The following is a 14,437-nucleotide window of genomic DNA, read 5'->3' as shown; positions in this document are numbered from 1 at the left end:
GTCATGACAGCTCAGAACTTGGAGCCTGCTTCAGATTCTGTGTCTCCCTCTCTCTGCCCTTCACATGCCCCTAAAAATAAATAAACATTAAACAATTTTAAAAAATACTATTTGACAAATCTATCCAAGTTTCTTACAATTATTAAGAAGTTGTAATTTGGAGTCTGTAAGTCTGTAGGCCAAAATTTCAACTTGGACAATTATTAAGTTAATGTCAACTAATGGGGTATTTTGGTGGCTGGTCCAGCTAAATGCCATCTCCTAGAAGTACCTTTCTGCCACCCTTATGCAGAATAAGCCTTTTTCTCATTTGAAACTTTCATGATTCTATGCTTCCTTAATAGTTATTTCCATGAGGCCTTATACGTTCCTTAATCTTCTTTATGTATCCAAAATATCTAACATAAATTACTTTTAAAAATTACATGAGGATGAGGTCACTTTAAGTTAATCAAGACTGAACATTACCCACTGGGATTATTAACTCAGTATCTGTTTATATCTATTATATCCTACTTGTCATTATTACCTAGCTGCTAATGAATGCTTTTATAGCTATCTTGATTGTCTTGGAATCTTTTATTGAACATGAGATTGTGACCTTTGCCTCTTTTGTAATACCCGAGACCACTCATTTTAATATTATTCATATAGCCTGTTTTTAATCAGTGTTAGTTTATTCAGATAACATCCAATGAAGTAATCTCAAACATGAAAAATTAAATATGAAAACAAGAACAGACTGCTACAGAGTGCAAGGACTTATATAAAGATCTGACACTTAGATATGGACAACTTAGTTTTCCACTGGCTTCCTATTCCATCATTCTGAAATACCTCATTTGTATGAAACAATAGGAGAAGTTACCTGAAAATCAGTGCTCTGGGTACCTGCATTCTCCTTGTGGCATTTACTATATGTGCTTGCATGTTAAACTTTTGGCACACTGACACATTTGGTAAGAAAGAGAACAATGCTTGTCTTAGGGACTCACAAGTAGTAAAAACAAAAACACAACCATATCTTCAGTTCAGAACCACAAATCTGAACTTAAAGCTGGCATAAATGGAATAAACTCCTCTTGGCATGGATTTGGTGATGCAGTGATGATTCTGTGACTGAATCCATCATGCTCACATTCCTTCTCCTATTCTTTCCGTGATTTAGTAGGATTCTTCTCAAGTTTCACTTAAAATTTGAGAAACAAGTATGGGATATGTTTTCTAATCACTAATATATATACTTCCTGTGACTACTTTGAAATTTTCACTCTCACTTAATATTAATGAACAAACTCATTCACTATTCAAATAACCTGCAGTCATTTTCAGATGATGGTAGGTTTATTACCAGTGGTATAAACAGTCTGTATTCAAGTGCTAGAACATTTCTCCCAGAAGGTGTAAGAGTACTCTTATAATATGAACTATGAATTCGGTGATATTTATTGATGTGCTGTTTGCTTCAAAGCCAAAGTTGCAAAACTCAGTTATAATTGATAATGTATTATTTTAGGTATTTAAAATTTAGCAAAATGGTAATTGTTATAAAAAACCTGTTTTAAACTGAGGCCTGATGGGGAGATAGAGGAGAGGGGAAGAGAGGTGATGGGCATGGAAAAGGGCACTTGTTGGGATGAGCACTGGGTGTTATATGGAAACCAACTTGACAATAAGCTATAAAAATTTTTAAAATAAAATAACATTAAAAAAACATGTTTTATAAACATGAGAGCTTTATCTGCAAATGTGGGATATTTGCAGCTATTTTTAGGGGCTGAGTTATTAGATGGAATAATGATAAAGTATACCAATAAAAGTAGAGGAGTCTTCATATAGCCTGTCATGTCAAAGCAGATTCTGTTTTTAACTCAAATAATGCTACCCCAATCAAGTCATATGTGTTAGCGAATCTGCTTTAGTATGGAGGTGATTTCAAAATGCTACAGGATGCTTTTTTAAACTACCTATATAAGGGGGGGAAGCTACTTAGGAATTTTAATATATTGTGTTGATTGTTTCCGGAAAGATGAGATGAACCACAGAATATTGAAACTGGTATCATATGAGATTCTGCACTGTATTTACCAACTTCAGATCACTAGAGACAGGTTCTCTAATAGTGGAAGACTAATTGTGATAGAAGCACAACAATAAAATCACATATGTGTATTACAAAGGACAATAAGTAAGGATTTGTGTTACTCTGTCACAGTTGTCTAAAAGATTTGCTTAGAACCCACATGTCGGTTCCGTAGCTTTTTCATGGCTTCCTTTACATCTTTATTCCTCAATGTGTAGATCATGGGGTTAAGAACAGGAGTGAAGACAGTAAAAAACACGGAAATAAATTTATCAATTGGGAAGCTTTCAAAAGGCCAAATATAAATGAAGATTAATGGGCCAAAGAAAAGAACCACAACAGTGATATGGGCAGACAGGGTGGAAAGAGCCTTGGATGTCCCACCAGAGGCTTGCTGATGGACAGTAGCAAGGATGATAGCATAAGACATGAACAAAAGGAGGAAGCAGATAAGAGAGAGCAGGCCACTGTTGGTTAGCACAAGGATCTCTAAAACATATGTGTCTAAGCAGGCAAGCTTGATCACAAGGGGAAGGTCACAAAAGAAATTGTCTACCTTATTGGGTCCACAGAAAGGAAGATTGGCTGTGAATGCCAGGTGGCTGGCTGAATGCAGAATACCAATGGTCCAGGAGACCCCCACCAGAATAGTGCACACCCTTCGGCTCATGATGGTCATGTAATACAGAGGTTTGCAGATAGCGATGTATCTATCATATGCCATAGCAACAAGAAGCACCATCTCACTACCCCCAAAAACATGCAAGAAAAAGATTTGTGACATGCATCCCTGGAAGGTGATGGTCTTGTGTTCATTGAGGAAGTCTGCAATCATCTTGGGAGTGGCAAATGTAGCCTGACACACATCAATAAAGGAGAGATTGCTAAGAAGAAAATACATTGGGGAATGTAAGCGAGAGTCTATAATTACTGTGAGGATGATAAGGATGTTTCCCAAAACCGCAGCTCCATAAAACATAGAGAAGAAAAAAAAGAGGAAGAGTTGAATATCCTGAGAGCTAGAGAGGCCCAACAAAATGAATTCAGTAACCACTGATTTATTGCTCCATCCATTAACTGACTCTGGGTTGCTGAAGTTATCTACAGAAAAGAAAAATAATGAAAATGGATAAGGAAAAGTCCTTCACCATATTGCAAATCAAGTAGCTTCTTCGGTTCCAATAATTATAAATATAATATGGTGAGGCTATAGGACAATGATTATTCACATTACTGTTTGGAATTGATATTTTTCCTGTGATTATTTACATAATTATATGAATTGTCCTTTATTTTTACACTTATGGGTTGGCATGAGAGAGAGGAAAAGACAGTTATTTATCTAATATTACGTCAATATGGAAGGAAGGAAGGTGTTGAGTATTTGCCTCTGTATTCCAATGTGCTTTTGAGGAAGTGTGCAAGGTCCCTATAATACTTTTAAAGACACATATGCTGTACTTACGCATTCAGATTATGAATAGCAGAAAATGAGCCTGGTGCCTTTTATAGAATCTTGAAGGGAGAGAAAATTTAGGCTAAATGTAATAAGATGGAAATCAGCCCAGTTACTTTGGTAAATGATTTCAGAGAAAGGGAGTGAGATGTGGCCATATATTTGAAATATCTGCAGTTATGAGAAAGAGAGAGAGAAATTAATTTGTAACAAGCTAAATTAGTGTGAGCAACAGATTGCATTCACTTTTCTATATTAAAGCAATTAATTTTTATAGCAGTTAATTATATTATTAAGCAGGGAAAAAGTATCTTCCCAGAAACTGAGAAGCATATATTTTTTAAATATTTTTGATTAAAATATTTTTTAAATCAAAAGTTATTATTTTAGAAAAATGGGAAATGGATACAAGCAGGCATCACAGAAGGAGTACAACAAATAGTCAATAGCCATTTGGAGAGGTGTGCAATCTCACTGGTAACTAAAGAAATAAAATTTCAATTAGAAATATATCCACCAATAGAAAAAATTGATAAAGATGACATACATACATACATACACACAAACAGTAAATATTATTGAGCCATCAAAAGTACAAGATGTGGCCATTTGCAGCAACATGGATGTACATAAAGGATATAACTATATGTGAAATAAGTCAGTAATATTTGAAAGATAAATACCATATGATTTTACTTAAATGTGGAACTTAGAAAACAAAGATAAACTAATGTATAAGGAAGATATATAGATAGATAGATCTTCCTTATATATTACACACACACAATGGAATATCACTCAGCCATAAAATAAGATGACATCTTGCCATTTGTGACAACATGCATGAACATAGAAGGTACTATGCTATGTGAAATAAGTCCAACTGAGAAAAACAAAACAAATAAATAAGCAAGCAAAAAAAATAGTCTTTCAATATCACAGTTACACTATTTACTTTTTTCAATGATTTCTTTCTTACAGCTATTGAATGCAAGACTATTTAGTCTAACCAGCTACCTGTTCATCAAAGATGAGGCTGAATATAATTTTAATTAGCATGTTTGCTGATTAAATTTACCCTTGTAGTATTTATGTTCACTCATGATTTGATAACCTTTCTCTAATGAAGTTGTCAAAATAACAAAAAGTATTTTCCAAAGCCTACTGAATAGTACAATCGGTGTAATTAAATCATTCAGCAAATATTCTAGATTACCTGCTCTGTAACATGTACTTTTATAGACCCTGGAGACAGCAATGAAAGAAAAGAAAACAAAACAGAAGTTTTTGACCTTCATGTAGCTTACATTCTAAAGGGGGTGGCCAGGCTGGCAGAGCTGATTGAAAATAAATAAATGAAATATATATTTATGTCAGTTTGTGACCAGTTTTATGGAAAAAATTAATCAGATTAAAGTCATATGAACTGACCAGGTGATCAGAAAAAGTGTCACTAGGAAAGTTACATTTTCTCAAAGACTAGGAAATTAGGAGCAAGCCTTGATACAAAGGGCATAATAGCAAGCTCGAGCAGTAATTTATTCATGTGAAATAAGCTTTCTCTTGGAAAACGTCAGTATAATTTTAGCACATTTGTTAGAAACTAAATGAATGACAATTTGGCTTTTACCTTATTATGAGACTGAAAAATGCATAATTATTTCTGAATAGTATTCTACTTCATAGGCTTAAATACATCCACAGTTTTCAGGAACTATAAATTCAGTCTTACAATAAGGACATGTATTTAAAACTAGCCTTTTTATTTCCTAGACTGAAATATGGGTGTTATGAAAATTGCTTTCCAAATTTTATATTTCCATACATATACATCTATAAACGAATTTGTAAGGCAATTTAATAGATTTTCATACAAATGTGATAATTTTTTTCTTCAAAATAAAAATGAAATGATCATGATTTCTAGAAGGAATCCTTTGAAATGAAGCTTATGGCCAGATCTCAGAGGCTGGGAAGAGTTCCCTGTGTGTCTATATTAACACTCAGTGACAACTAGTTGAGATTATTTATTCATGACATAACTTTCAAGCATTGAGGCCATTTAAAAATATCAAAATTGCTAATTACTTTTCAAATAGTACCTTGTAGGATCTTATGCTTTTTGAAACCTCTTTCTATATTGTAGTTCTGTGTGTAAAAGGTCTGAAAAGTGTTTGCTAAGTGATAAGTATATTAACCAAAGTTTTCTGATCTTAAACCATTCCTCTTTGTCTACAGTTAGTTTTATTGAATTGACTTTGTTTAATTCTAGAATTATAGGCAGAATTTCTCTAAAACCATTCTAAAAGGATTTTTTCCATATTGAGATAATCATATTCTCATTCACACTTGTGTAATCAGCCAGTCTTCATAGAAAGAGTGAAAATTTCCACAGTGTGCCATAATAGAAATAGCACAAGTTTGAGATGAGAAAATCTGAGTGCAATTCCTGGCTTCACTACTAACTGTTTATGATCGTGTTTATCCATTCATTCCAGTTCATTGAGCACCTATTATGATTATGTGCCAAGCATTCTGTAGGCTTGCAGATATAATCAAAACAGAGAGGATTCATGTCTTCATGTAATCACTGCAAGTTTCTAAACTTTGTGTTTGTTGCAGCATACATTTGAAAGAAGTGTGCAAAATATGAAGTGATAAATATTAGTTGAGTGAGCATACTATTGTGTTTTAAAACCAGATAATAAAATTTTACCTCAGGTAAAGCCAATCTGAATGGAAAAATATCTGCTTCTGAGCAGATTAACAATCTATGAGATTTTAAAAGACCAAAAATAAGATTAAAATAAAATATTAGAATGAAATTATTTTTCATTAATAAATTTATGTAACTTATTAAAACAGTGAAATAAAAGTTTGACAAAAAGGAGATACTGAAAAAGAGACAAGTAGTTTCTTTATAGTTGTCTGTACTCATTTGTAGTTACTTCTAGTCTTTAGAGTTCTTTTTTTTCTTAATATTCTTTTAATATTTGTATATTTTGAGAGAGAGACAGAGCATGAGTGGGGGAGGTGCAGAGAGAGGAGACACAGAATCCAAAGCAGGCTCCAGGCTCCGAGCTGTCATCACAGAGACCAATGGGGAGCTTGAACTCATCAACTGAGGGATCATGACTTGAGCCGATGTCAGACACTTAACTGACTGAGCCACCCATGTGCCCCTAGTCTTTAGAGTTATTAAGCTATAACCTATAAATGAAAATAGGGTAAACTAAGCTAGCTAACCTTGTGAAAAAGAGTAAGGAATTTTTTAATGTTGCATTATGATATTTATTTCAGATTTAGAATACAGGGTTAAATAGTGCCCTGTCTTGGACATCAGGCTATCCTAGAAATCATCTTTCTTGGTTCCTGACTTTGGAAACCATCCAATTGCAAATCTTACCTAAGATAAAAATACACTGAAAGTGAAACCAGACTTCCGTTTAAAAAGAAATGTGAAATTTATATGTGGTACTTTTTGGACTCAGAAATTTATTTTTCTTAGCCAGAAGTTTAAAAGCATTCCAGTTAAACAGACAGAAGTGAAATTAACAAACAGGAGGTCAAACTGTAGAAACTTCTTTGGGTGAAACTCTAGGTTTTTTGGCTTAGATTCATAAACACAACAATTTTTTTTGATGGTTCTAGAGTTGTGAGACATGAGAAGAGTCAATGAAAGACATGGAAGAGAAAGAAGATCGCTTCACAATAAAGACCATATTTATATGAGGAAATTGGCTTCTTATCTCTGTGTATATAGTTAAGTTGGATAAAGGCTTTTGGATATGAAGGACTAAATTTAGTTGCCTTACACTGATATGTGACTAATAATTATATAATTACATATGATACAAGAGAATGCAAAAGAATAGAATATGGAAAAGGTCCTTAATCAGAAAAAAAAAAAGATTAAATTATAGTATTCTATATTTGTAAAATGCTGGGAAGAACGAGCTTCTGCTAATCATAATAGCCAGTATTTTCTTAGTCAAATTCATACAGAGCACTGTGCTAAACACTTCGTCCATTATCTCCTTTGTTCTTAAAACAATGGTACAAAAGAAGTACTATTATAATCCTAACTATACAGTAAAAGCAGCTAAATTTTAACAGTACAATTAGTGTCATAAGGGCACACTGCTAGCGGGAATTCTGTACCTGAAAAGCACATATTTAACCACTGTATAACTTACTTAGAGACCTGATAACTGAAAATCTATCAGGGGAAGTCTATCATGTTAGTAAAATGACAGTTTTGTACCCCCATTCTATTCTCTATCATCATCTCTGTACTTTCAGAATTATGTATCAGTATGCTTACTTCTACTTGGGTATTTCAATCTGTCTCCTGTGTTAGCAGTGACAATAACCAGACACAGTTTGATATTCTGTTTCACATTTAATAATCTCATAAACAACCTCCAAATTCTCATGCTCAAGTAATCCAAGTCATCTCAATTCTAGTAATAAGTTTAACCTAGAATCCCTTTAACTCTCCAAATGATAACCTTTATATTTAATTTTTTGCCTGATGTGATTAATTTCCACATACCAATTTTGAGAGAAATCCCAGGGGAGTAATAACAGGCTGAAGAAGAGAAATCTCCAAAATTTTTAAGGACTGAGTCACAAAATTCCATAAAACAAATATTTAAATACCACAGCACATGCTCATATATCTTAGATAACCAGTACCATGGATTGCAATAGCCAATTAAAGAACTTCCTTTATGAAGTGAAGTCATCTTGCTGTGGGAGTTATTAGCACAATTTCAGTTGCTTTTCCCAAAAACTAGGTAAGAATTTTTAAATTGTCCATAATTACAAATGTGGCATATATCACAAGGGGGAAATTTAGTGACCCAGAAGCTTGCAACATCTACATTTACTCTCAATAATCAGCTTCCCTCCATTTGACTTCTTTTCCATTGTTTAGAGTGACTATGCCCATAAACACTATGTCTTATGCTCAGAACTGAAGAAAATCTAATCAGAAAAAAATGTAAATCTGACATTTACATTCTGTGATTAAGTCACAAAATCTGGAATTTTGTTTATTCTAATTCTTCACGTTCTTTTCATGGAAATATTTATGATTAAGTTTTTAAAATTCCATACTACACAATATGCTGCCAAAAAAGGCCCTCAGAATTTTCAGTTGTCATTGTTCAATATCTGTCCATACATTAGAATCAGAAAGAAAGCTTAGTTGAGCATACATGGGTAGAACTGCTTATGTACCTGTAGCTGGCTTTTGAACATTGTGGAAAGATATTTCAGAGCAGTAGAAGGGCTAACGAGGTCTACAGAGAAGAGCAGGTGACAGACAGAAAATAATGTTGACATACAGAGAAAGTGCCCAGAAAATTTGGCAAGTCTAACGAAGGAGCCCCAACTCCTCTGAGTTCTTTGCTAATAGACCAAATACCTTCTTGGCATTTTCCCTTTAATATTTCACAGATATTTGTTCTTCTGATTCCAAACCTATTTGTCCTTTTCTCTACCCCATCCCAGCTAATGGCATTTCTCTTTCCTGTGATTTTGGTTAGAAACTAAGCTCCTTCCTTTTCTTCACTCCTTTCCAAACCCTTCTTTGCTTTCCCCCAAGTATTCCTGATTTACGAAATTACTTCCATCTTAACGTCCTGTCTAAACCTTTATTATCTTTCCCCATTAAGTGTCTTAAAGTCCTTCTAATGGTCTCTAACTTGTGCCACTGATGTTTTCCAGTCAGGCCTGTATACTTCCCTCTGCAGATTGTCTTTGCTGCATTCCAAAAGTTTTAGAGTGTCATGTCTTCATTTTCATTTGCTTCCATGTATTTTTTAAAATTTCTTCTTTAATTTCCTGGTTAACCCATTCATTCTTTAGTAGGATGTTTAGTAGGATGTTAAACTCTTTGTATTTGAGGGCTTTCTAAATTTTTTCTTGTGGTTGACTTCAGGTTTCATAGCATTGTGGTCTGAAAATATGCATGGTATGATATTAATCTTTTTGTACTTGTTGAGGGCTGGTTTTATGTCACAGTATGTTATCTATTCAGGAGAAAGTTCATTGTGCATTTGCAAAGAATGTGTTTTCTACTGCTTTAGGATGAAATATTCTCAATTCATCTGTTAAGTTTGTCATTCAAAGCCATTGTTTCCTTACTGATTTTCTGTTCAGATGATCTGCCTATTGCTGTATGAGGGGTGTTAAAGTCCTCTACTATTATTGCATTATTATCAATGAGCTTCTTTATTTTTATTATTAATTGATTTATATATTTGGGTACTTTCAAGTTAGGGGCATATATATTACAATTGTTAGCTTTTCTTGATGGATAAAACCCTTAATTGTAGTATAATGACCTTCTTCATCCCTTGTTATAGTCTTTGGTTTAAATTCTAGTTTGTCTGATATAAGTATGGCTACTCCAGCTTTCTTTTTACATCCATGAGCATAATAGATATTTCTCCACCCCTTTACTTTCAATTTGAAGGTGTTTTGAGTCTAAAATAAGTCTCTTGTAGGGAACATATAGATGAATCTTGTTTTTTATCCATTCTGATAATCTGTGTATTTTGATTGGAGAATTTAGTCTATTTGCATTTATAGTGATTATTGAAAGATATGAGTTTAGTGCCACTGTGTTACCTGTTGAATTGGTGTATCTGGTGATGTTCTCTGGTCCATTCTGTCTTTGTTGTTTTTGGTCTTTTTTTCTCCACTCAAAGAGTCCTCTCTAAAATTTCTTTCAGGTCTGGTTTAGTTGTCACAAACTCCTCTAGTTTTTATTTGTCTGGGAAAATCTTCATCTCTCCTTCTATTCGAATGAAGCCTTGGTACATAAAGAATTCTTGGCTGCATATTTTTCCAGTTCATCACACTGAATATATCCTGCCACTCATTTCTGACCTGCCAAGGTTCTGTGCACAGATCTGCTACAAACCTAACCTGTCTTCCCTTTTAGGTTAAGGACTTTTTTCCCTTGCTGCTTTCAGTATTCTTTCCTTGTCTGAGTATTTTGTCAATTTGACTATGAAAAGCCTTGATGATGGTCAGCTTTGTTGAATCTAACAGGAGTTCTCTGTGCTACTTGGATTTTGGTGTCTGTGTTCTTCCCCAGTTTAGGGAAGTTTTCAGCTGTAATTTGTTCAAATAAATGTTCTGCCCCCCTTTCTCTCTCTTCATCTTATGGGACTTCTGTGATACAAATGATATTACATTTTAATAAGTCACTGAAATCCCTAAGTCTACCTTCATAATTCTTTACCTTTCTTTCCCTTTTCTTTTAAGCTTCCTTATTTTTCATAGTTTTCTTTTTTAAGCTTATTTATTTATTTTTAAGAGAGAGAACAAGTGGGGGAGAGGCAGAGAGAGGGAGAGAGAGAATCCTAAGCAGGCTTCATGCTGCCAACATGGAGACTGACATGGGTCTTGATCTCACAACCCATGAGATGAAATCAAAAGTCAGATGCTCAATCTACTGTGCCACCCAGGTGCTTACCCATAATGTTATTTTCTATATCATGAATTCTTTCCTCTGCTTTGTCAATCCTCATTTTTATGGTATCCACTGGGTTTGCATCTCAGTTATAGCAATTTTGATTTCAGCTTCGCTAGATTTTAGTTTGTCAGTCTCTTCAACAAATGGTGTTAGGAAAACTTCACAGTAACATCCAGAAGAATAATATTGAACCATTTTCTGGATGAAAGACCTAAATGTGAGACAGGAAACCTTTAAAGTCCTAGAGAAGAACACAGGCAGCAACCTCTTTGACCTTAGCCATAGCAACTTCTTACGAGACACATCAATGGAGGCAAGGGAAACAAAAGTAAAAATGAACTAATGGGACTTCATCAAGATAAAAAGCTTCTGCATTGCAAAAGAAACAACAAAAACTAAAAGCAGTCAACGGAATGGAAGAAGGTATTTGCAAATGACATATCCCATAAAGGGTTAGTATCCAAAATCTGTAAAGAACATATGAAACTCAATGCACCCCTCCCTAAAATAACCCATTTAAGAAATGGGCAGAACGTTCTGGAAAACAGTGTGGAGGTTCCTCAAAAACTTAACAGTAGAACTCTCCTGTGGCCCAGCAATAGCACTGCTAGGAATTTACCCAAGGGATACAGGAGTGCTGATGCATAGGGGCACATGTACCTCAGTGTTCACAGCAGCACTTTCAACAATAGCCAAATCGTGAAAAGAGTGTAAATGTCCATCAACTGACAAATGGATCAAGAAGATGTGGTTTATCTGTATAATGGAATAGTACATGGCAATGAGAAAGAATGAAATATCCAGACTAATATATTTCCTAGGAATCCAGAAAGCAATGGTTTTACTATATTTACTGTGTGAGGGTGCCTGATAGCCTCCATAAAACTTTACACATGATACTGAAAGTTCTAACCCAGGGGCACCTGGGTGGCTCAGTCGGTTAAGCATCTGACTTCAGCTCAAGTCATGGTCTCATGGTTTGTGGGTTGAAGCCCCACAACAGGCTCTGTGCTGACAGCTAGCTCAGAGCCTGGAGACTGCTTCAGATTCTTTATCTCCCTCTCTCTCTGACCCTCCACTGCTCATGCTCTCTGTCTCTGTCTCTCTCTCTCTCTCTCTCTCAGAAACAAAAGCATTAAAAAAAGAAGAAGATGTGGTCTATATATATGATGGTATACTACATGGTAATGAGGAAGAATGAAATCTGGCCATTTGTAGCAATGTGGATGGAACTCAGGGATGTTGTGCTAAATGAAATAAGTCAGGCAGAGAAAGACAGATACCATATGTTTTCACTCATGTGTGGAACAGGAGAAACTTAACAGAGGACCATAGGGGAGGGAAAGGGGAAAAATAGTTAAGGAGAGGGAGGGAGACAAACTGTAAGAGACTTTTAAATACTGAGAACAAACTGAAGGTTGATGGGGATGCAGGAGAGGGGAAGGGGTGATGGGCATGGAGGAATGCACTTGGGTGAGCACTGGGTGTTAAATGAAAACCAACTTGACAATAAACTATAATTTTAAAAAACGATACCCCCTCCAAAAAAAAAAAACTTGTAAACAGTGAAGCCATTGTGGAAAACAGTTTTATATTTCCTCAATAAATTAAACATAAATCAAAAACAACAACAACAAAAAGAAATGGGCAGAAGACATGGGTAGATACTTTCCAAAGACATCCAGATGGCTAACAGATACATGAAAAGGTTTTCAACATCACTCATCAAGGATGGAGCTAGAATGCATTATGTTAAGAGAAAAGTCAATCAGAGAAAGACACCATGATTTCACTCATGTGGAATTTAAGACACCAAACAGATGAATGTATGGGAAGGAAGGGAAAAAAGAGAGGGAAAACAAACCAAAAGAGACTCTTAATGATAGAAAACAAACTGAGGGTTGATGAAGAGAGGTGGTAGGGGATGGGCTAAATTGGTGCTGGGTCTAGAGAGTACTAGTGCTGGGTATAGAGAGTACTAGTGATGAGCACTGGGTGTTGTATGTGATGAATCACTGAATTCTGCTCTTGAAACCAATGTTGTACTCTATGCCAGCTAATTAATATTTAAATAAAAATCGAGGGGTACTTGGGTGGTTGGTTAGGCTCGGACTTCATCTCAGATCATGATCCCACCGTTTGGGAGTTCGAGCCCTGCGTTGGGGCTTTGTGCTGAAAGATCAGAGCCTGGAGCCTCCTTCAGATTCTGTGTCTCCTCCTCTCTTTGCCTCTCCTGTCTTCATGCCCTGTCTCTCTTTCTCTCAGTAATAAATAAAAACATTTTAAATAAATAAATAAAAATTGAAAGGAAGGGAAAAAACAAAGGGGAGGAGAGGAGAGGAAGGTCATTTCACTCAGCAGCTTTATCTGAACACCCTTCCCTCTGTCATACTCCCAGTTTTTTTAATCTCAAATTATTTGCTCCCTTCATAATACTCATTACAATTTATTTTACTTATGTTTGTTTACATGCTGGTGTTTGTTTTTCCTTCTCACATCCATACCCCAAGACTATTAGCTCCATACATCTGAGTTTCTCAGATCAATATTATACCTGGCACAGAACTTAGCAAATGGTATATGCTGAAATGATAGTATTGATTTGGTGAATAACTGAATGTGTAATTGGCTATGAAATGGTTACTTTTTATTTTTATGAAATGCTACAAAGCTTTGTTGTTTTGAGAATATCACATAAATGGGATCATATATGTTTCCTTTTTATACTGGCTTTTTTTTTTTTACCCAACATAATGCCTTTGAGATTCATTCATAAATCAATAGTTGGTTCCTTTTTATTGCTGAGTACTATTCTATACTAACTCTGGACTCGGCCATGTGTCTAGTTCTATCCAAAAGGATAATAGAAAGCACAAAAGTGTTGTGCATTGGAGCTGCTCTTTCTTGTCTCTATTAAAATTTTGAGGCCACGATGTGAATGAGAGCAAGCTGGTTCCTAGGGCACAAAAGCAATAGTGTGCTGGTAGATATTTAAGAACTGGTTCTAGGTGCAGCTGGGTTAGGGTTCAGGAGGGCCCTGACTTGAAGTGTTTCCTTGTGTCTGTGATCTAAATACTCATACCATGGTTGATTTCAAGCCACCAACAGTTTAGCAACCACCTTAATAATTAGCTCTGAAGGACTGATTTAATCCAGTTTCAGCTAACCACAATGATAGGCCTGATATGGAGAAAGTTGAGCTCCCAGGGCCAACTTGCCAACCACTAAATATACCAATGAGGTCATTGTTAATCTTCCATTTTCCAGACTCACCAAGCTGTATAGCAGAGATTAGACTTGCTGTCCCAGACAAGAAAAAGAACCCAATGGGTTTGTGAGTAAATAGAAAATTCTTGTTTTATTTATTTATTTATTTATTTATTTATTTATTTATTTATTTATTTAT

General features: G+C 35.1%; 1 protein-coding gene across 3 annotated transcripts; it reads right to left on the bottom strand.

Annotated features, from left to right (window-relative positions):
- Positions 1-2,219: 2,219 nt before the first annotated feature.
- Positions 2,220-10,087, bottom strand: LOC144243890 (olfactory receptor 4K1-like). Of its 3 annotated transcripts, none has more exons than XM_077779026.1 (2): positions 10,060-10,087; positions 2,220-3,136 (listed from the first exon to the last, which is right to left on the bottom strand). In XM_077779026.1, the coding sequence occupies exons 1-2, from the start codon at positions 10,085-10,087 to the stop codon at positions 2,220-2,222; spliced, it is 945 nt and encodes a 314-aa protein (XP_077635152.1). The 3 variants fall into 3 exon arrangements, with proteins under 3 accessions (XP_077635152.1, XP_077635154.1, XP_077635153.1); XM_077779028.1 differs by lacking the exon at positions 10,060-10,087 and adding an exon at positions 8,614-8,624 and having other exon boundaries at positions 2,220-3,147; XM_077779027.1 differs by lacking the exon at positions 10,060-10,087 and adding an exon at positions 7,560-7,570 and having other exon boundaries at positions 2,220-3,147.
- Positions 10,088-14,437: the final 4,350 nt, after the last annotated feature.

This window comes from Crocuta crocuta, unplaced genomic scaffold, assembly GCF_008692635.1.
Source record: "Crocuta crocuta isolate KB4526 unplaced genomic scaffold, BGI_CrCroc_1.0 scaffold480, whole genome shotgun sequence".
Lineage (NCBI taxonomy): Eukaryota > Metazoa > Chordata > Mammalia > Carnivora > Hyaenidae > Crocuta > Crocuta crocuta.
This window is presented reverse-complemented; position numbering and strand designations above follow the sequence as displayed.